Source organism: Marmota marmota, unplaced genomic scaffold (assembly GCF_001458135.2).
Source record: "Marmota marmota marmota unplaced genomic scaffold, marMar, whole genome shotgun sequence".
Classification (NCBI taxonomy): Eukaryota; Metazoa; Chordata; class Mammalia; order Rodentia; family Sciuridae; genus Marmota; species Marmota marmota.
Window position 1 is genome coordinate 10,127,196 of NW_026000229.1, and position 22,817 is coordinate 10,150,012.

The following is a 22,817-nucleotide window of genomic DNA, read 5'->3' on the forward strand; positions in this document are numbered from 1 at the left end:
TTTTTTTTTTTTTTTTTGTCAAAAATCAGTTGACTTGGGGCTGGGGTTGTGGCTCAGTGGCAGAGCGCTTGCCTTGCACCTGTGAGGCACTGGGTTTGATCCTCAGCACCACGTAAAAACAAATAAACAAAACAAAGATAGTTTTAAAAAATCAGTTGACTCCATTAGTATGGGTTTCTTTTTGAGCTCCTTATGTTCCATTGATCTGTTTGGGTATTACATTGTTTTTCCTATACCAGCTCCCAACATTCTATTACTGGGGATGGAACCAAGGGCCATTCAACCACTGAGCTACATCCATAGCCTTTTTTACTTTTTACTTGAGAATAGGGTCTTGCTAAATTGCTCTTGAACTGGCCTTGAACTTGAGATCCTCCTGGCTCAGCTTCCTTTGTAGTTGACATTACAGGTGTGTGCCACCACTCCTGGCTTCCAGTACCTGTTATCTTGATTATGTTAGCTTTATAGTAAGTTTGATGGTCCATAGTGTTTGACCTTGTTTTTTGTTTTTTTCTTTCAACATTGTTAGCTATTCTTGTTTTTTTTTAACCTTTCCATATAAAATTTATAATAAATTTGTCAATATCATAAAGTAATTTTGCTGAAATTTGGATTGGTATTGTGTTGAATCTGTAGATCAATTTTGGGAAAGTGTGTGAGTGTTTTGCAGGGGAACAAACCAAGAACCTTGTGTGTGTGTGTGTGTTTTGCAGGGGATCAAACCAAGGACCTTGTACATACTAATCAAATGCTCTGCCATTGAGCCATACCCCTAGCTCAGGAAAGTTGCTTTTTTCGGGGGGCAATACCAGGGATTGAACTCAGGGGCACTGAACCATATCCCCAGCCCTATTCTATATTTTATGTAGCGACAGGGTCTCACTGAGTTGCTTAGCACCTTGCTTTTGCTGAGGCTGGCTTTGAACTCAAGATCCTCCTGTCTCAACCTCCCAAGCTGCTGGGATTATAGGTGTGAGCCACTGTTCCCGACAGAAAAGTCACTTTTGAACCATCCAGATTGTCAGAAAAGTTCCTTTTTCGGTAGGTGTGAACTCCATATTTGGAACAGATCCCATGGGGCTGCAATGGACATGGCCTTTATTCCAGGACAGTCTTCTAGATATCTGAGTATTGTGGGTGTGATATATAGGCTACTGGCCTTTAGGAGAGGCCATGCCTACCTTCCAAGTCTCAGAGTCCTCCTGGGTAAGAGGTGCCCCTGGAAAGGGCTTGGTAATTACTATTGCTCTACAATAGTAATGATGCCACCTGTTTATTCATTCATGGAACAGATAAGGCCAGAGCTTTATATTCCACTTTTACAACTGTATGACCCAGCACTTGACTAGCTCTAGTTTACTAATGGAAGAGGAATATAAAGGCTTAGAGAATTTAGTCTGCCCACAGTCATATTGTGAATAAGTCATGGAGACTAATTGGAACCTAAGCAGATAATCCCTTTTTTTACAATTTGTATTTTTGTTTTTGTTTTTTTGGGCAAGGGATATAGCTCAGTGGGTTGAATGTTTGTCTCACAATTTGTATTTTAATAATACTGAATCATCTTATTCTTGAACATAGTGTATCTGTACATTTATGAAGAATTTTTTTTCAAGAAAGTTTTATAGTTTTCAGTTTAGAGGTCTTTCACTTCTTTTTTTGGTACCAGGGATTGAATTCTTGACCAGTGAGCCACATCCCCAGCCCTATTTTGTATTTTATTTAGAGATAGGGTCTTACTGAGTTGCTTAGCACTTTACTTTTGCTGAGGCTGGCTTTGAACTCAAGATCCTCCTGCCTTAGCCTCCCAGGCTGATGGGATCACAGGCGTGCGACACTGTACCTGGCAGGTCTTTGACCTTTTGTTAATTTTATTGCTAAGTATTCTGTTTTGGTTATATTATAAATATTGACGTTTAAATTCAACTTTCCATTGTTTCATGTAGTATTTAGAAATATATTCATTTTGTGTATATTGACTTTTTATCCTTTTTATGGGGGGGTTGCTGGGATTGAACCCTAGGGTGCTCTGCCACTGAACTGCATCCCTAACTCTTTTTAAAAATTGAGACAGGATTTTGCTAAGTTGCCAAGGCTGGACTCAAACTTTCCATCTTTCAGCCTGTCAACCTACTGGGTGGGGTTACAGACACACATGTGCCATCATACTGGGCTGAATTTATATTTTTTGAACTTGCTGAATTCACTTGTTAGTTTTACTTGTTTATCTATTCCTCTGGGTCCTCTTGTATCTGAAGACATGCTATCTGAGAATAAATATAATTCTTGCTTCCCATCTTTATGCCTTCAGTTTTTTTTTTTTTTTTTTTATTACTTGCTTCATGGTACTGGCTGTTACCTCCAGTACAAAATCGAATAGAATTGATGAGAATGAACTCGGCTGTCTAGTTCCCAGTATTTTCTTGTATTCATCATTATTTCCTGCAGATTCAGACTTCCATTTGAGATTATTTTCCTTTGATCTGAAGAAACTTCTTAAATTGTATGTCTGCTGCTGAATTCTTTTAGCTTTTGTCCATCTGAAAACATGCTTAACTTTCACGTATAAATGATAGTTTCTCATGGTTTAGAATATAGGTTGTCCATCTTTTTTTCTTTCAGTGATTCAAATATATTACCTGTTATTTTCTTGCTTCTACTGTTTTAATGAAAAGTCAACTGTCATTTTTCTTGTTTCCTTAAATATAATGTGTCCTATTTCTTTGGGTACTTTAAAAAGGTTTTGTTTTTGATTTCCAGCAATTTTGACTGTGATGTACTTGGGCGCAGTTTACTTTTTGATTTATTTGATTTCTGGTTTGCTGAGTTTTTTTGATCTATGGGTTTATGTGTTATCAATTTTGGAAAAGAGTCTGCTGCCATTTCTGCTGACCCCCATTCTCTTTATCATTCAGTTTGTTTGGTATTGCCTCACAGGTGTTTTGACTCTGATCCTGATCTTTTTTTCTTTGTTTCCTTCTTTTTTTCTCTTTGCCTTAATTTGGATAATTTCTTTTGATTTTTCTGAATTCATTATCTGTTCTCTTCATTATTAGCCTGTTTGGTGAACTTTTCATTTCAAATATCATATGTTTAAGTTGAATATTTCCATTTGACTCTTTCTAAAAATTTTTTTTCATTTTTTGCTACAATATATTAAATCATCTGTATATGTGATTGTATACATTACTCGTAAGATCTTAGTTATTTTTATAAAATTTAAAAGTTTTAGATCATTTCAATTTGAGTCATCGGTGGGCTTGTTTTGACTTTTTTTCTCTTACCTATGGGTAACATTTTCATGAATCCTCAAGTATATATTATATATCCTTGTGAATATCACATATAAAACAAATAAATAGTAAGAATGAAGTTCTTAGTTGTTTCCTCCTGGAAAAAGACATGCCAATTCTTCAGACAGACCAAAGGGTTAGGAGTTTCTGTATTTATTCTTACATGAAATTGAATTATATATTGACTGGATTGCAACTATAGTTTTGGTTCCAAATTGTTTTTGCCCCCTGCTTCCCCCACCTTTGGTACTAGGGATTGAACCTAGGGTCACTCTGCCACTGAGCTTCATTGTTTTTGTTTTTTTATTATAAGATATTGTCTTTCTTAGTCGCCAAGGCTGTCCTTAAACTTGGGATCTGGGCTGGGGCTGTAGGTCTGTGGCAGAGTGCTTGCCTAGTATGTGTAAGGCACTGGGTTTGATCCTCAGCACCACATATAAATAAACAAATAAAATAAAGGCATTCTGTCCATCTACAACTACAAAACAACAACAACAACAACAATAAGAACAACTAACTTGGGATCTGCCTGTCTCAGCCTCCCGAGTTGCTGGGATTACAGGAATGTGTCCCTGTGCTCCTTTGAGTTTCAAGTGTTTTAAGAGTGGATTCAGTCTCCACTCTACAACAGAATTTAGGATTTAAGTATAGCTAGTTTCCAGAGATGTTTCTGCTTTTTAACCTAGCACTTGGATTTCTACTCTTGAATTTCTTTGTCCTTGTAGTCTATCTCTGGATTACTGCATAAAAGCTCCAATGGGGAGGAATTTTTAGATCATGTTGAGTAGCTTTATTTCTGGGACTCCTGGATTTCATTCTATTATTGGTCTGTAGGATTATTTGCCCCTTTGCTCACTGTGACGTTAGAGTTGAAAGCAGGACCCGGGTTCGATCCTCAGCACCACATAAAAAAATAAAGGCATTGTGTTGTGTCCATTTACACTTAAAAAAAAAAAAAAAGTAATCATTTGTCTGTTTACCTAGAAGGGGCTTGTTCCTGAATGGAATTGAGTTTTTCTAATAATACTTCTGTGTATTCTCAGTTGTCTGGGTTTTAAAATTTTGATTTTTTTTTAAGTTTCTCTAGCTTTTTCTTATTTTAAATAATGGGAATGATTCTCTCTTGTGACCTATGTTCTGACTGGAAGCAGAACTCTCAGTATTTTATTTTATTTATTTAAAAAAAATTTTTTTAATGTAAGAACTTAATCATCCTCTAGATATAATGTCATCAACCTAGGCTGGTTGGAGCCCACCTCACAGTCTTCCTCAAGGAGTACCCTAATGGGCAGATCTGCTTTCTAAGCAGTGGCAGAGAGAGAGAGAGAGAGACAGAATTTAATATTTATTTTTTAGTTTTCAGCGGACACAACATCTTTAATTGTATGTGGTGCTGAGGATCGAACCCAGCGCTGCACGAATGCCAGGCGAGTGCGCTACCGCTTGAGCCACATCCCTAGCCCTTTATTTTTTTTTAATAATTTGTCCAGGTTCAAAAGTATTTTTTTAAGTCTTTAATAAATATGAACAAATTTGCTGGCATACTGAGATAACATAAGCTTTGCTTTTCTTCTCATTCCTGTTGAAAATGTATAAGGCATAGTTTTATTTATTTTTTAATTATAGTACAGTAGTGCTTTGTCAAGCCTAACTTTCCATCACTTAATTGTTTTCCCCTGGATTTTACCTTTCATGAATAAAAGGTAGGTGATGTTATGATAAGTTTTCGTTATAACTACTTTCATTCCACAAGGGTGGAGTTGAATATTTTGGACATACGACCCCATAGGACCTGCAAAGCCTACAATATTAATTGTCTTATCCCTTATAGCATTTTTTGACCCTGGCACTAGACCATGATAAAATGCCAGTGAATAATATTTCAAGTTAAGTAATTTGCCTTAGGTCACATAGCTATTTCTCTGTACTTTTTTTTCAAAATTTAGTAGAGTGTTTTACTTTTATTAAACTGTGATACCAAATTCACATATCATTTGCCATCGTTGGCATTTTCTGTTGGTTTGTTTCTGTTAGTAGACACCTCAATTTTGTCTGTGAAAGTTGTTGAAATGAGAAAGATTATATCAGTGCTTTTTTTCTTCTTTCAGCTTTTTTAAACTCTCAAGGAACTTTTGCTATAAAATTATTGCCCCTTCAGTCAGCTTTTTTACTGCTGTGACCAAAAAAGACCTGACAAGAACTATGAGAGGAGGTAAGGTTTATTTTGGGGCTTAATAGTTTTAGACAACTCAGTCCGTGGGTGGCCAACTCCATTCCTCAGGGCCTAAGATGAGGCAGAACATCATGGCCAAATTGTGTGGTACAGGAAAGCAGCTGGGTACCAGGAAGTAGAGATAATAGAATGTTCTCCTTACCACAGACAAAATATAAACCCCAAGGGTATGCCCCTATTAACCCATTCCTTCACCCATACCTCATCTGTGTATAGTTACCATTCAGTCAGTCCCCATCAGTGGAATGATTGGCTTTTACAACCTTATCATTCCACCTCCAAACTTTCTTTCATTTCTCACACATGAACTTTTGGGGACATCTCACATCTAAACTGTAACAATTGCTATGGTAAACTTTTGCTAAATAGCTAATCTCAGTTATCGTAATGTGTATGTTTCAAAGTATGACTTCTAAATTTTTTTTCATTTTTTAATTTTTAAAATATTATTATTTTTTAGTTGTAATTGGACATAATACCTTTATTTTATTTGCTTATTTTTATGTGGTGCTGAGGATTGAACCCAGGGCCTCACACATGCTAGGTGAGCACTCTACTGCCGAGCCACAACCCCAGCCCCTCATTGACTATATTTTAAGTTAGATTCCATTGAGATACCAATAAAAGGATATGTTGGCTCTGATGAAACAAATTTACTAGAGAAGGTGGTATACTGAGATTTAATGGTGTTCTATATGTATAATATGAACTGTAATGCATTCTGCTGTCATATATAACAAAATATATTATTTGGCTGTGATTTTTTGTTGTTGTTGTTGTTCCATGGACTTTGATAATTATTGGTGGTAGTTCATTGAGAATGAGTATACTTTCTGATTTTTCTGTTTCAGGAATCACATACATGATTTTTAAGTTTCTGGGGCAAATGTAGCAAGTCGTTGACCTTCATATAGGTCTTATGATCTTTAGAAGTGAATCTATTAAGTCAATGGAAGGTCATATTTGAAGAGTGGTAGGAGATGGCTTAACTTCAACATGTGGGAAAAAAGTTTGTTATATCTCCACAGTGTCCTAAATATTTGTATTATTAGAGGGTAATATTATAAGAATAGATTATTAACCATGAATGGTCTTATATTTTATTATTTATTTGCTTTGCTGGGGATCAGAATCTGGGCCTCAAACATGTTAGGCAAGTGCTGTATCACTGAGCTACACACTTAGCACTATGAATGGCTTTAAAAGGAAGGATAAGATGTCTTACACAATAGCTAAACTGTGGAACCAATCTAGATGCCCTAGATGAATGGATAAAGAAATGTGGTATATATATACACAATGGAATATTACTCAACAATTAAAAAGAATAAAATCATGGCATTTGCAGGTAAATGGATGGAGTTGGAGAATATAATGCTAAGTGAAGTTAGCCAATTCCAAAAAACCAAATGCTGAATGTTTTCTCTGATATAAGGAGGCTGATTCGAGGTGGGGTTGGGAGGAGGAATAAGGGAGGATTAGATGAACTCTAGATAGGGCAAAGGGGTGGGAGGGGACATGAGGGTAGGAAAGATGGTGGAATGAGATGGACATCATTACCCTAAGCACATGTATGAAGACACTAATGACATGAATGGTGTGAATATACTTTGTATACAACCAGAGATATGAAAAATTGTGTTCTGTATGTATAATATGAACTGTAATGCATTCTGCTATCATATATAACAAATTAGAATAAAAAAAGAAAAACAAAGAAAATGAAAAGACAAGCCATATACTGAGAGAAAATGCTTATAAATCATATGTCTGATAAAAGAAATTGTACCTAGAATTTGTGAAGAACCCTTGCAATTATTAAGAATAAAGACAGCCAACTTTTGAAAAAATGGCAAAGAAAAAAACATGTCTTGTCTTATTTAGGGTAGGAAAAAATAGTTAATAACAATCATTGCTTGCCAACACTTACATGCTGCTTACTCTGTGTCAGATATTATGACTAAGTTCTTTTCATATTTTGATTTCTCTTATACTAACACACTCTACTAGAAAACTGAGGTACATACTCAATCTCTATCCATTGCAATAATAAATAAAAAAAATGATCACAAATTATTTCCATGTTTTTAAATCCATAGTTAATTTCTGTCATCACATTTAAAAAAATATTTATTTCTTTTAGTTGTACACAATATTTTGTTTTTATTTATTTATTTTTATGTGGTGCTGAGGATCAAACCCAGGGCCTCGCATGTGCTAGGCACTCTACCACTGAGCCACAACCCCCAGCCCCCCTCATTTATTTTTTAATTAATTAATTAATTTGATATTAGGGATTGAACCAAGGGGTGCTTAACCACTGAGTCACATCCTCAGCTTGTTTATTTTTTTTATTTTATTTTATTTTATTTTGAGACAGGGTCTCTCTAAGTTGCTTAGAGCCTTGCTAAGTTGCTGAGGCTGGCTTTTTTTTTTTTTTGAGAGAGAGAGAGAGAGAGAGAGAGAGAATTTTAATATTTTATTTTTTTTTTAGTTTTTGCCAACAACATCTTTGTTTGTATGTGGTGCTGAGGATCGAACCCAGGCTGCACGCGTGCCAGGCGAGTGTCCTACCACTTGAGCCACATCCCCAGCCCCCGCTGGCTGGCTTTGAACTTGTGATCCTCTTGCCTCAGCCTCCTGAGCCTCTGGGATTATAGGTGTGCACCACTGTCCAGCCCATCCCTTCATTTATTTCTACCACCACTGCTACCACTCTCTATAACAACCATGACCTTTTTTTTTTTTTTTTTTTTAAATTATTTGTGGTGTTGCGGTATGAGCCTGGGCCATGTGCAGATGAGGCAAGTGCTCTACCATTGTGCTATACCCCACAACCCTTATTATTTTTTGCCTGGATTAACAACAAGCCACTTACTGGAGCATTTCTTCCAAGTTGACTCCTTCATTTTTGCCTTTAAAGAAATTCACTGAGTACTGTGGATAACTAGAATACCATGCCTAATCCTTATAGTATAATGACAGTTGAACTACTTACTGCTACAGGCGGAATCTAGGAGGTAGCCTGGTTTTGTACTGAGCTAAAAATGGTTCTGGCAGTTTTAAAGTGTTCTAAAACTAAGTATAAACAAAAAAGCCTGAATATGGGTCAGAGATTTTATGTGGTTCCAAAACCTATTATCTGGCCCTTTACAGAAAAAGTATTTGTAACTATTTTAAATTATTTTGTTCATTTGTTTCCTTGGTTGCTCACCCCCCACCTTTAGAATGCTTGCCTCTTCAAGAGTCTTGAATGTGGGTTGTTTGGAATGAAGGAATTGAGCAACAACAGTTAATAAAAAGAACATTGGAATCATTATTAAAAGGTCAGACAAGACATAAAAAATGTTAGTAGGGACAGAGACTGAAGAGTATGTAGGACTTCTCCCCAAGTGACAAAAAGAGGCCATCTGCTTGCATGACTCTAAAAGCCCCTCAAATCATATAAATTGAGGATTCACATATACATGTGAATCTCTTGAAGTGATCAGGAGTATACACATCTAAAAAAATCACTAAGTACCTTAAAGATATCACACTATGGAAGCATGTATTCCAAAGAGGGAGTAGTTAAGTTGAAGGGTATTCTTAGACCATGCTCCCGATTAAGTACTTTATTTTTGTGTATAATCTTAATGTAATAAGTGAAGCTGAGTATTTTGATGTGCATTTTATAATCTTTGAAGGTATCTGTCTTGTCATTAGTGGTCCCATTGGTAAGCTCCCCTCATCTGTGATTCTTAAAAATCAAAAGAACAGGTACTTAAGTGAAAGTACATCCTGAAGGTATAAAAATTTATGAATATGTAAATTAAGTAAAAAAGAATCACAATTTTGCCTTGATTCCATATTTACTGCTGGATATAAGTAACATATATTTTTATCATTTATCAGTATCTTTTTATTCTCTTCCTCTTTGGTGCTGGGAATTGAACCCAGGGTCTTGACAGAACCTGGAACATGTTAATAAATGTACTGTATCACTGAGCTATACTTCGGTCCCCCTATTCTTTTGTGTACTTCAACACCCAAATGTTTTACCAGAAATTATTTAATTTCTTATGAACCTCTTCGGGTACTGGATATTGAACCCAAGGACACTTTTGTCACTGAGCTACATCCATAGTCCTTTTTATTTTTTGTTTTGAAGCAGGGTCTCACTAAGTTGTTGAGGGCCTTTGTTAAGTTGCTGAGGCTGGCCTTGAACTTGCAATCCTCCTGCTTCAGCCTGCCTAGTTCACTGGAATTATGGCAGGTGCCGCTTTGCCAGTTTTATTTGGAGACTTCTTTTTTTTTTTAATATTTATTTTTCAGTTGTAGTTGGACATAATACCTTTATTTTATTTGTTTGTTTTTATGTGGTGCTGAGTATTGAACCCAGAGCCTTGCACACAGTGCTAGGGGAGTTGCTCTACTGCTTAGCCACATCCCTAGCCCCTAGAGATTTCTTATTGAGTCTATTGATAATTGAGATTCTGAAGTATATTCAACCCTTTGTAATAGTTTACGTGGTCCCACATATAAAACAATAGTTTTACATACTCATTATATATATATATATATACACACACACATACACACACACACACATAAATACATATATCTTATTTTTATATGTATGTATGCGTGATAACTTTCCAGTCTGTGTCTTATCTTTAATAATAGGGAATGTTAATTTAAATTTAAGTTGATAGTTCTTCCTTTTTTTTTTGTCTTGGTACTGCGTATTGAACCCAGAGGCACTATACCACTAAGCTAAGTTCCCAGATGTTTTTATTTTGAAACAGTATCTGTTAACTTCCTGAGGGTCTCTATAAATTTCCCAGGCTGTCCTTGAACTTGTGATCCTCCTGCCTTAGCCGCCTCAGTCAATGGGATTCAAGCATGCCCCATTGTAGTTCCTTACTTTCTCTCTCTCTCTCTCTCTCAAATAGTACCGGNTTCCCAGTTGGAACCATCTGGCATCCTCTCTGCAGAGGGGATGTTTGAGCTATGAATGAAGAGCTGGCTGTGGGAGATCAAGTAGGTGAGGAAATGGTCCAGACAGAGGGACCAGGAAGTGCAAAGGGACCGGGGCACCTGTGAGCTTCATGGGCTTGATGGACAGCAAGAAGGCTTCGTTGGAGTGACATCTTTCCCCTTTCTTACAAATGGTAGTGTCTGTCCTGCCCTTTTATCTAAAACCTTGACTGTGGTTCCTTGTTGGTACAGTTCCAGGGCATCTGCGGTTCTTTGAGGGCGGCGTGTGCACACAGACCCGCAGCAGGAGCGTGTGTGCACCTGTCACAGTGGGGGTACCGTGGAGTCTTGCCCCGGGCAGCTGCACCAGAGGGTCAGTGTGTGGTGGAGAGGGGGCAGGGCCGGAGGTTCTGTAACTTTCATCTGGGTCCACCTAACGTCTCACTCTGTGAAGACGTGATGGGGTATGGTGAGCCCGGAAGAGGCTGCCAGGACCTTGCTGCTTCCTCCTAGGGACCCGCAGGGACCACCAGCCTGGAGAGTCTAGAGGTGACTTTTTAATGTAGTTGACTCTTGCCACCTGGTGGCCACTTGTGGAACTGCAGCCACAGAAACGAGTGATGGGACTACTGGAATGGGAAGTGTCCCTTCTGGCCACAGCTGCTTATTGAGGCAAGCACTGGGGACACGGTGGAGAACAAAACAAGTGCCGTCTTGGCTTCCATTGAGCCAGAATTCTCACTGGGAAGAAACCACCCAAGGACCTCGGCCCTTTTCACGGTGTCTTTTGACGGGGGCCTTCTGAGATCTGCTCAGATGACCCTGAGGGGCAGCGAGTGTTGAGAGCCACTGACCTGGCTGAAGAGCATCCAGGTGGAAAGGAAAACAAACCTATGAGCCCTGAGGTGGGCCCCCCATTTTTCAGGAAGCAAAGGCAGGCCCGTGAGACAGGGGGAGGAGGAATTGGGGTGGGGTGTGGGTGAGGGCGCAGTGGGAGGGTGCGGGCTGCCGTGGGAATGTGTTGGGCCCTTGTGCCCCAAAGAGGGCAGGAAGCTGGCACAGGGGTTGGTTTGTTTTTCTAAGCATTTTATTGTGTTTAATTCACTCATTTAAATTATAAAATGATATGGAGGCATCAGTGGGGGGTACTGGGGGTTGAGCTCAGGGGCACTGACCACTGGGCCACATCCCAGCCCTTTTTGGTATTTAGAGACAGGGTCTCACTGCTTAGGGCCTGGATAAATTGCTGAGGCTGGCTTTGAACTTTCGATCATCCTGCCTTAGCCTCCCAAGCTGTTGGGATTACAGGTGTGCACCACCGTGCAGGGCTTTATTGCTTTTTTTTTTTTTTAATTGCTTTCTGTTTTCTGGTTAAGAAACTTTGCCTGCTCTAGCTAGGTTCATGAAAATATTATATGAGCTTTTCTAGAATGTTAACGTATTTCCTTTTATGTTCTGTGAATCAAATTAATTTTTGTCTGTGAATTAATTAATTAATTTTTCTAGATCTCCAATTAGTACAGGACCATCGATTTAAAAGGCTTTTCTTTTCCCAAGCTGAAGGGCAGTGTCTTGTTTTAAATGAGGATATTAGTCCATAGGGGTTTTGTTTCTAGAATCTTTCTGTTTTTCTTTCTACCAAGTACCACTCCATCTTACTTGTGGCTTATGTAAGTCTTGATTTTTGGTAGTGTAATTCTTCCAACTTTGTTCTTTAAGATTGTCTTGGCTATTCTAGATCTATCAGATTTCCAATATAGCTTGTTAGTCTGTTTCAAAAAGCCTACCAGAATTTTGTGATTACACTTAATCTATAGATCAGTTTTTCATTAAGTAGTAGTATTGAGGTTAAAGATCTGCATGAACTTGTATTTCTAAACTTGATGCTTCCATCTATATTGCTAGGTGGGTTTCCTGAATCAGTATCATCATTGATTACCTCCTTGGGAAGTAATTTTGATTACTTGCTGATTTTAAAAGCTAGACATTGTGAAATTATTGTTTAAAATAGCTCTTGCAGTAAGCAGATAAAATAGTGTGCACATATTATGCGTGAAAATGAGAAGATCAGCTGGAAAAAGGGAAATAACTATAGTGAAACTGAATAAAATGATTACCTCAAGCATTAAAAATGATTGCTAAAATACCTTAAAGTGTATATGAATTTGTTTATTCCTTCCACAAATTTTTTTGAGCTGTGGATGCCCATGATAAAAAGATAACACCTTTTTCTTTTAAAAAATATTTATTTTTTAGTTGTAGTTGGACACAACACCTTTATTTATTTATTTATTTATTTTTATGTGGTGCTGAGGATTGAACCCAGGCCCTCACATGTGCTAGGCAAGTGCTCTACCGATGAGCCATGACCCCAGCCCCAACTTTTGCCTTTTAATGGGAATATTGTACAATAAATAAATCCCCAAATAATGATATAATTTTAGATTAGTGTATCAAGTTCTCTGATTAAAAATAAATCAGGATAAGGGGAATAATGTGATGGGGGACAGGGATAAGTTTTTTTTTGTTTTTTTTTTTAAGATAGATCAATAAGGAAGTTCTGGGTATTGAGTAAAAAGTCCTTAGTGATATGCAAAAAGACCCAGGCAGAGGGAGCAGGAAGGAAATATAAAGGTTCTGAAGCAGGAATAAACTTAAAAATGGTAAAAAGATCAGTGAGACTGAAGTGCAGTGAAATGAAGATGAAATTTGAGGGATCCTTTTAGGTTGATGCAGGGCTTTTAGGCCACAGTAAGAGGTTTTATTTAATTGTAGTAAGAAGCCATTAAAAGCTTGAACAGGAGAGTGGTGATAGATTTATCTTTAAAAACGGTAACTCTGCTATGTGAGAAACTTAGTTAAATGATAAAAACTAATTCAAGTAAGAGCACAGTAGTTGGCTAAACTAGATAGTAGAGGTGGGAATGAGAGAAAAGGTTAAATTTAGGATAAATTTTAAAGGCAGACCTGTAGTACTTACTGATGGATTGACTGTAAGAGCAATTTCCTTATGGAATTCTTTACAGGAGAGGGTTTGGAAAAGATTTATAGTAGTGCATTAGTCAGGGTAACTAAATAACACCTAGGGTTTCTACACAATTAAAATTTATTTCTCATTTATATCATAATCCAGTGCAGTGGATGGGGTTACTGTTCTCCATGTGGTCATTTGGTACCCAACATCCTTCCATCCAGAGACTATTTCTCCTGGGGCTTTTTACCTGGATCCTCTTCATTCTTCCAGCAGACTAGAAAGGGCAGGTCCTATTAGAGGTTTTTATTAGCTCAGCCTGGAGGGAATGTATATCACTTTTGCCTGGCATTCCCTTGGACCAGGACTTGGTCACATGGCCACATGTAACTGCAAGTAGTTCTACTTACTAACATTCACCAGTAGATCTCTGTGGTGAAGGAACGCTAGCTGTGTGCCTAGGAAGAGGAAGAAATTGATTCGTAAACAGTATTTGTGCCCTTTTGGGGAAAAAAATCACTATTAATTACATAGTTTGCAAAGTTTAAACTTTCAAATATTTATATACATGAATTCATGTATGTTTATACATGTGATAATACATCATTTTGGTACTGTTTATTTGTGTAACATTTAAAATTTTTTTCAGTTGTAGACACAATATCTTTATTTTATTTATTTATTTTTATATGGTGCTGAGGATCGAACCCAGTGCCTTACCCATTATAGGCAAGTGCCCTACCACTGAGCCACAACCCTAGCCCATTTGTTTAACATTTTTATAGTAAGCCCTGAAGAATGAGGAAACACGAATATTAGGTCTTGAACGTCATTTTCTCATTAGTTACATAACTAAAATTCAAAATGTTTTATTAAAGTTTTTTTTCCCCCATGGTATTTATAGCTGAAGATAAGTCAATAGTGGGTCTTGCCTTGATATTTGATACTTGATATTTTCCCTTCTATATGTATTGGTAAGGTATTTTTTCTCTTTGAGTTATTTTTTTTCAATAGTAAAGTTAGGTTTTTTTTTTTTTTTTGCATGGAGGATTGAACCCAGGGGCACTTAACCACAGAACCACACCCCCAACCCTTTTTATTTTCTATTTTGAGACAGGATCTCACTAAGTTGCTTAGGGCCTCTTGTTGAGGCTGGCTTTGAACTTGGTATCCTTATGCCTTAGTCTCCCCAAGTTATTGGGATTGCAGGTGTATCTGTCTGGCAAGATTTTTAAAAAATATATTTATTTTTTAGGTGTAGATGGACACAGCATAATGCCTTTATTTTTATGTGGTACTGAGGATCGAACCCGGGTCCCACCCGTGCTAGGTGAGCCACAATCCCAGCCCCTAGATTTTTTTTTTTTTAATGTACATTTGCTTCATTCATTTCTACTTGTCTTGCTACTGAAATACAATATATGATTCTACTTACTAACATCAACCCTATGATAAAGCAAATATAAAAAGAAAGGCTATTTTCTTTTCCTTGGAAAATAACCTTGAGAACTTGAAAAAGAAGTAAAAACTAATATATTTTTTGAAAACTAAATTTTACTAACAGAATCACTCCATTAGAAACTTCAGTTACTTCATTTTTGTCTTTTAAACTGAACTTCTAATTTAAAGGAAACTTTGTATTCACTGTTCTCATTTTTCACCACAGTTTTCCCCTATAATTAGTCCATCCTTACTCAGTCCAGTGAATAACATCATAAACTGGCCTACTCTGAACCACACCCTACTGACCACAGCAACTGTCTCACCACATTGTTTCCCTCTGTTAACATATACTTTTGAAGTTACTTCATTGGGAGAGGGAATGAAAAGACTATTTAATAGTTTTCTTTATAAAAAATATAGTAAAATGTGATTGCTATATAAGTGTTAGTAGTGGGCTTAATTTCTTATGTGTATTGCTTTTTTCAGTTATCCCACATCGTTTTAATATTTCCTGTTGACTTGAAATGCCATATTAATTTATCATAAAGTAAATCCTCAAAGAATTTCTTTTTAATCTTCAGGCCTAAATTTTTGGATTTGGAATGTAATAATTTATTCCCTCCTAGGAAAATCAGTGTTCAACTTAAATGGGCAATGTATGTCAAACTTATTTTTGGTGAAAACAGTAAATTTTCTGTGTTTTTTGACATAAGATCCTGGTCTTAAAAATCTCATTATCCAAATCTGTTTAATTCTTCAGTTTGGGTGATGAATTGCAATGTGAGGGGTTACTGCCTTGCTTGAATCTATTTGGCTCCCCAATTTTGAATAGAAAATAGAAAGATAGTAAAGGAAATATTCAGAATTTTACTCAAGTATATTTGGTTCTTGAGTTTAAAATTGTGAGATTTTTTTGGACATCAGGAATTTGGATAACAGGATACTTATATTCTCAAAGGGTATTACATGAAATGCTACCTGTTACAGTAGGTTCTCTTTTGATTATAGAGAAATCTCTCTCACATTGGCTCAGGAAATAGAAAGGAATTAATTGGCATACTTACTAAGGAAGTTTACTGGTTGAATTTATTTAAACTACTACTGAATTCATTGGCCCAAATATATTCTTTGTCTTACTTTCATTTTCTTTTATTATAGAGAAGCTTCTATGCATTGAGGATAGATGGATGACATCATCTCTAGCCTTATCTCTCTAGCTTACTAGCCCTAGTGGAAAAATGCTGCTTTCCCAATAGTTGCAGGAGAAGTTCTAGTACAGAATTTTAGTGACTACCCACTTGGCTGGGCAAAACAAAATAAAGTGATTGGCTCAGCCTGGGTCACAGCTAATTTCCCCTATCTGGAGGATGAGATCAGTCCATTCAAACTGTTGAAAGACTTTAAACTATGTCGTTTGACTAGGAAAGAGAGATAGTCTTTTGAAGGAAAATAGTACTTTTACTAGAAGGTTACTTACTGAGCAGGCTAACCTGATATACCTATGCTGTTGTGTCATATGATAATTAATTTCTACCATCACTTTTCTTCAGTTGAAGCCTATGAAATGTATCCTCATTCATTACCAATCTAGTTTTTACCTGGCATTCATCTACTGTTAGTAAAACTTGGGCCCCAGTATCTTATCAGTAATGAAGATCAACTGATAGGCAGTCTTGTCACATCTCAAAATCTGTTTCTCCTCTCATTTTGTTTCTTTTTTATTCTTTCAGTAAAAGAAATAGTCTTTTTTTCTGAGAAGCATCTATCAACCTTAATTTTTTTTAAATATTTATTTTTAGTTGTACACAATAACTTTGTTTATTAATTTTTATGTGGTGCTGAGGATTGAACCCAGGGCCTTGTACTTGCTAGCCAAGCGCTCTACTGCTGAGTTACAACCTAGCCCCTTGATCTAAATCTTATTTAATCTTAGTTACCAGAGATCATTGACTCATCAGTTAGACCTTTTTCTTCAGTTTTCAATTTTTGCTTCTCTACTTGTTCCTGTGTGTGATCATTCATTTTTTTCCTAAGCCTTACTAATAAATATTTCATTAAAACTGCTTCTCCTCCTTTTCTGGATAGCAAACTGCTTCTCCTCCTTTTCCTACCTCTTTCCAAGGCTACAGTGGTATCTGGAGACCTTTGTCTCAGGCCTGAACCTTGAATAATGGTATATAAGGGCCAAAAGGGATTTATGGGATAGTCAGCTCAACTTTTTTTTTTTCCTATTTTGTTTGATATTTCAATTATACCAACTTTCTTTTGGCTAGTTTTTACATGGTATATTTCCTCATCTAGATTTTTCTGTCTTGTGCTATATATGTGTGTCTATTGGCAGTGGCATAGCTGGATTTCAAAAATTTGGTCTGATAATCTTTGTCTTTTAACAGGAACATTTGCATTTAATATAATTATGGATACATTTAGTTATTAAAAATATTTGTTTTATATTGTTTCATCTGTTGTAACCCCCTTTCTTGCTTTCTTTTGAATTATTTTTACTTAATTGTTTTCACTCTGTTGTAAATTATTATTATTGTTGTTGTTGTTATTATTATTATTATTATTATTATTATTATTATTATTATTATTATTATTTTAGTTAAGTGGCTATCCTAGCAGAGGGACTGGCAAATTTTTTCTGTCAAGAGCCATATAGTAAAATTTTTAGCTTTGTAGACCATATGGTCTCTCTCCAAACTACTCAATTTTGCCATTGTAAATGCAAAATCATCCATAGATAATAGGTAAAGGGATGAATTACAGAAGGAAGAATAGATAAAGTCATCTAGGTAGAAAAATGCGTAGTTTCAGCTAGACTCTTGGAGAGTATTTTAACTTTCAAAATGAGTAGTGGATAAAGAGTTAAAAAAGTAAATCAGAGAAAGCCAATTAGGAAGATTACATGAAAAATAATCTTCATGTGAGAGCAGTTCAAGAATCAGAAGTTGACTGCCTTTAGACATATGCTATGTTGTGTGAAGATGAATAAAAGGCCTCTGAATTTAGCATCTCTTTGATAATTGGTGACTATTTCAAAGAGTATTGAGAAGGGGAGCAGAGTGTGGGTTCTTAAATACTTGGAAATATAGTCATTCCCATGTTCTGTTCTCTGGACTATGAATAACAGAGTTGCCTAGATTTCCCTTGGAAATGTATATTTTTTAAAAAGTTCCCCAGATGATGCTAATAAATGCTTAAGTTTGGAAATTACAAATATAGATTTTTTTTCAAGCAGCTTGAGATAAATATGGATTTGTGAGTTATATTTTTAGGCAAATTCAGACACAAAGCCAGGACTTAAAATAATAACAAAAGAAAATCATATTGACATAAGTGGGAATAGAAGATTATGCTGTGGCTGTTGCTGGAAACCTGCAGTTAAAGCAGCTGAAGAGGTTTTAGCTTCTTAGAGGTAATGGGGAGATGTAATTGAAGTGGGTTTATTGTTCAGAATCACAGCTTAGGATAGCGCTCCTCTGTTGAGAAAGAAGGTTCTGAGTTTAGTTTTAGGGTTGTCATATTATATAACCTTAGGAATCAGATTGTAGTTATTTAGTGCATTTCCTGAAGTAATAGAGTCCAGCCTTCCTGCTGTAAGGAGTACTTTGCTTCCGTGAAGCCTTATTCTTAGGGATTCAGGAGAACAAAAACATAGCAGAGCAGACTCTCCTGATTCTACTTAAATAACTTTTAAAAATATTTTTTTTGGGGATAATTGGGGAACATTTAATATTGATTAATATTAAAAATCATCAATTTTAAGCTAGATGCAGCGGCACCTGCCTGTAATCTCATCTGCTTGGGAGGCTGAGACAGGAGGATTATGGGTTCACAGTCCCCTGGACAACATAGTGAGACCCTGTCTCCAAAAAAAAAAAAAAAAAGTTACTTTTTAAAGGTTCAATTATGGTAGTGTCATTGATTGAAACAAAATAGTAAGTGGATTCTCAGTGTTTGTATGAAAAATGAAAGTTTCATCTGAAGTATACCTCCAAATATAAATTCTCAAACATAAGAGACCATCTCTAGTGCTAACAAAGATACAAAAATCAGCAATCAGAAGAGCAATTCAGTCTGGATGATATTAAAATGTTAGTCCTAAAAATATTAAGTTTTATATTTAGAATTTTAAAAAATGAGTGAGAGTAATAGCCCTTATATTAAAACAGTTGTGAAATTTAAGTAGGTAGAGAAAAGATCAGGTGGATATGAAAATGACAAATTTTAGAAGTGAAAGAAATCTGCAGTTAAAGCAGCTGGAGAACACCAACAACATAGTGTTCATGAGTGGGAAAAGTCAATAATGTTCTTTCCAATATTAATCTATAAAAATGCAATTTCAAAATGTCAAAATATATTTTTCATGGGAGTAAACGTACTTATGTTGAAATTATTATGGTAAATAGCCAAAGTGAAAAACACCAAATTTTGGAGATATGTTCTTCATATATGAGAATTTATTATAGAATTGTGATAATTAAGATGGGCTCAGGGATAGACAAATACAGCTGTGGAACAGAATATAAAACCCAGAACACATTGTTAGGTATATGGAATTTGCTACCTGGCAAAGGTGGCATTATATATCAGTGCACAGAGAGCTGAGTATTAGGTGCTGGTTAATTGTTAATTTGAGTTGGAGTGAAATAATTAAGAGCCCTGTCTTACAATAGCCTGAAAATAGATTATGTGAATTAAAGACCTAAGAAAAAAAAAACCAAAAAAACAGAAAACCTAGGCCTTTTGTAAGAAAATATAAGATAACTTTATGTCCTCAGCATAAATAAGTATTTAAAGAAAAACTACCAGGAGATGATAAACTTTAGAGCCAGACTGCCTGCTTTTAAGTCTTTATCATATTCTAGTTATGATTTTGGGTAAGTTATATAATCTTTCTGCATTTGTTCTATCATTTGTAAAGTGAGGATGACAGTAATAAAAACAGTAAAGGAAGAATTGTAAAGATTTATGTGAAGTTAAATGACTAGTGAAAACAAGCATGCATTAAGAATGAAATACAACTGTTTTTTCCCCGTTGTTTACTAAAAAACAACCTGGATGCAGAGTTGCATTTGTAATCTCATCTATTTGGGAGGTTGATGAAACAACTTTGAGGTTGAGGCCACCTTGGGCCTTTTAGACTCCTGTCTCAAAAAATTGTGGGTGTTTCCAGTTTGGGATCAAGGTCTGGGGTGGGGGTGACAGGCACCATGTCCAGCCGTGAATGTAGCAAGAAGAAGCCCCTGAAACAGCCTAAGAAGCAGTCCAAGGAGATGGATGAGGAAGAAAAGGCTTTTAAACAGAAACAAAAACAGGAGCAGAAGAAACTTGAGGAGCTAAAAGTGAAGGCCGCTGGGAAGGGCTCCTTGGCCACAGGTGGAATTAAGAAATCTGGCAAAAAGTAACTCGTTTCTTGTGCCTGAAATGATGGTGACCATTAATTCCATTCCTATGAAACACCAGTACCCCCACTGTAATATCTTTTGCCACCTATAGCTACAATGAAGTGTTGTGTGGAGTCTGTTGTAAATTTAAGAATAAACTTTTGTAAAAAAAAAAAAAATTGTGGGTGTAACTAAATGATATTCTGTTTGCCTACCCTGAGCAAGGCCTTAGGTTCAATTTCCAGCACCACAAGGCTGGGGCGGATGGGTGGAGAGAGAAAAGATATAAAAAGGACAAGCTATAAGGGATCAATAAATTTTCTCTTTAAAAGTAAAAACTTCTAGGGGCTGGGATTGTGGCTCAGTGGTAGAGCGCTCACCTCACATGTGTGAGGCCCTGGGTTCGATCCTCAGCACCACATAAAAATACATAACAACTGAAAAATAAATAAAATAAAAAATATTAAAAAAGTAAAAACTTCTCTATAACAAAATGTGTTGTAAATAAAAGAGGTAAGTCCCTGGTTGATAGGAGATTTTGCCACACAATCAACTGAAAGCTGATTAAAATACTAAAAAAAATAATATATGAAAAACTCATTTAAACTGATAAGGAGAAGACAACTTATTAAAAAAGGAGATCAAAATGAATGAGCAACTTAGCCCAAATGGCAAATGAGATGATTAGAGTTGCCAATCCTCACTAATAATCAAGGAGATGCAAATTAAAGAATAATCTTTTTGTACTTTAGATTGGCAGAAACTCAATATTCTGACAATACTGACTTTTAGTAAGGAAACAGAAAAGTCTGAACTCTGCTACATTTGTTTGAAATGGACATTTGAGTAACCATTTGGAAAGCATTTTGTTAATATCTGGCAAAGTTAAGAAACTCCAAATGCAGTAATTTTACTCTTAATTATAAAGAGAAAAATCTAGCAAATAAACATGAGGAGACATGTGTGAGAATTGCAGCATTGTTTTCATAGTGTAATGTTGGAACCATCGTAATATTCACTAGGAGGGCAGTGAGTGAATTGATTAACTGTGGTAGAATCATGAAATGGGATGTTATTTAGCCATTATTGAACTTTACATCTGTTAATAGGCAAAATGATATTAAACTAAAGTGAAAAGTAGACTATAGTGTGATAATATTTCTTAGAGATTAAAAACAAAACAGTATTATATATAAATTATGGAGACTCACAGGTAATACAAATACAAAAACATAGAATAATAACAACTTCTGGGTAGTGGTCATATCATAAAGCAAATGAGGGAACTTTAACTGTTTTTAATACATGTGTTTATAAAAATGAGTGAGCATAGCAGTTTTCAAACTTGTTGAATTTGAGCAGTAGCTATATGGTTGCTTTTTATATGTTCCATAATCTGTATATTTGAAATATCATCTAGGAAAAAGATAACAAAGTTTCTTGATTAGAGGATTTTGACAAATATTTGGTAGTATGATATTGAAATAACTGAATATTTTTATTGTTTTTAAAAATAGCACATTATATGTTAAAGGATGAAATAACTAAAAAGAAGAAGGTTGATGACAAATGAGAATTTTTTTTGGTAGGACATAGTACTAATGGAGATAATAAGAAATAAGTTTTGTTCTGGAAAGGATGTGGAACAATTTTTCTCTATACAGGAACTGAAGAATAGAGATGAAATGAAAATAAGAATAGATTGAGGTTGAGAAACCATTTGTAGGTAATTATTTTCTGAGTGAGGTGTAAAAGAGTAGTGTTTGGGGAATATGAGAAGATTGATAGGGTATGTGGAATGGAATGAGGTTAGGTGGAAAGGTAGAATATTAACATAAAAAGACAAAAGGAGGTTGAATAAATTTATAATGGTGCCTACTTGTATAATATTTTCAATTTGTCTCAGTAAGTCCAGCAGAATCTTTTTCTTACTCTGGTCAAACTTGTCTGTCCGGACGGGCAAAGAGGAGAGTCAAAACCCAGAGTTCTTTGAAACTATGTCTATTTACATAACAGGTTTCTCTCATTGCTTTCTTGATTATAATGTTATTTTCTGATCTTTCTGTAATTAATGTATTTCACAAAGTTTTTGCACTACTGAAAGCATTCTTTCTTGTTTTTGCATCATCTTTTAAGAAATTTGGGTGCAAGGTGACTAGCTTTGTGTAATTATTCTGTCCTTTAGTCCAGTCCTTAGTGAATAAAGAATAAACTTCGTTTTAATTGCAAGTAACTTAGAATCATTTGAAATATCAGGGGATATTGTACTTTTTAAATTCTGAATTGTTGATAAAACAAAACATTGAAATGTATATATATATTTTTTTGCCAGTTACTGTTTTAGAAAATACTCTTTATTTGAACAGTAGGATGTAGTCTCAATGAGACTATTTGCAGTACTTGTTCCTGTACTGAGAGTTAGAATTTTGTGTTCTAAAAGATGTATGTAATGAATGTGTTTGTTAAGTCTTTCTTTTTTGAGCGTCAGCAATGTTTAATATGACTTGTAAATGTTTCACGTCTTTTAT

General features: G+C 35.7%; 2 protein-coding genes across 11 annotated transcripts in view; both read left to right on the plus strand.

The window, feature by feature from the left end:
- The window catches only part of Myo9a (myosin IXA), a 261,808-nt gene that overhangs the window by 16,344 nt on the left and 222,647 nt on the right, over window positions 1-22,817 (plus strand). For all 10 annotated transcript variants that reach the window (XR_007343894.1, XM_048793402.1, XM_048793403.1 and 7 more), the window contains exon 2: window positions 5,402-5,505. The gene's annotated coding sequence lies outside the window, so the exon portion shown is untranslated. The remainder of the gene's footprint in view (window positions 1-5,401; window positions 5,506-22,817) is intronic.
- Window positions 17,486-22,816, plus strand: LOC125613353 (translation machinery-associated protein 7-like). The gene has a single exon (XM_048793421.1). It carries the CDS (start codon window positions 20,116-20,118, stop codon window positions 20,308-20,310), a length of 195 nt encoding a protein of 64 aa, XP_048649378.1. The 5' UTR covers window positions 17,486-20,115; the 3' UTR covers window positions 20,311-22,816.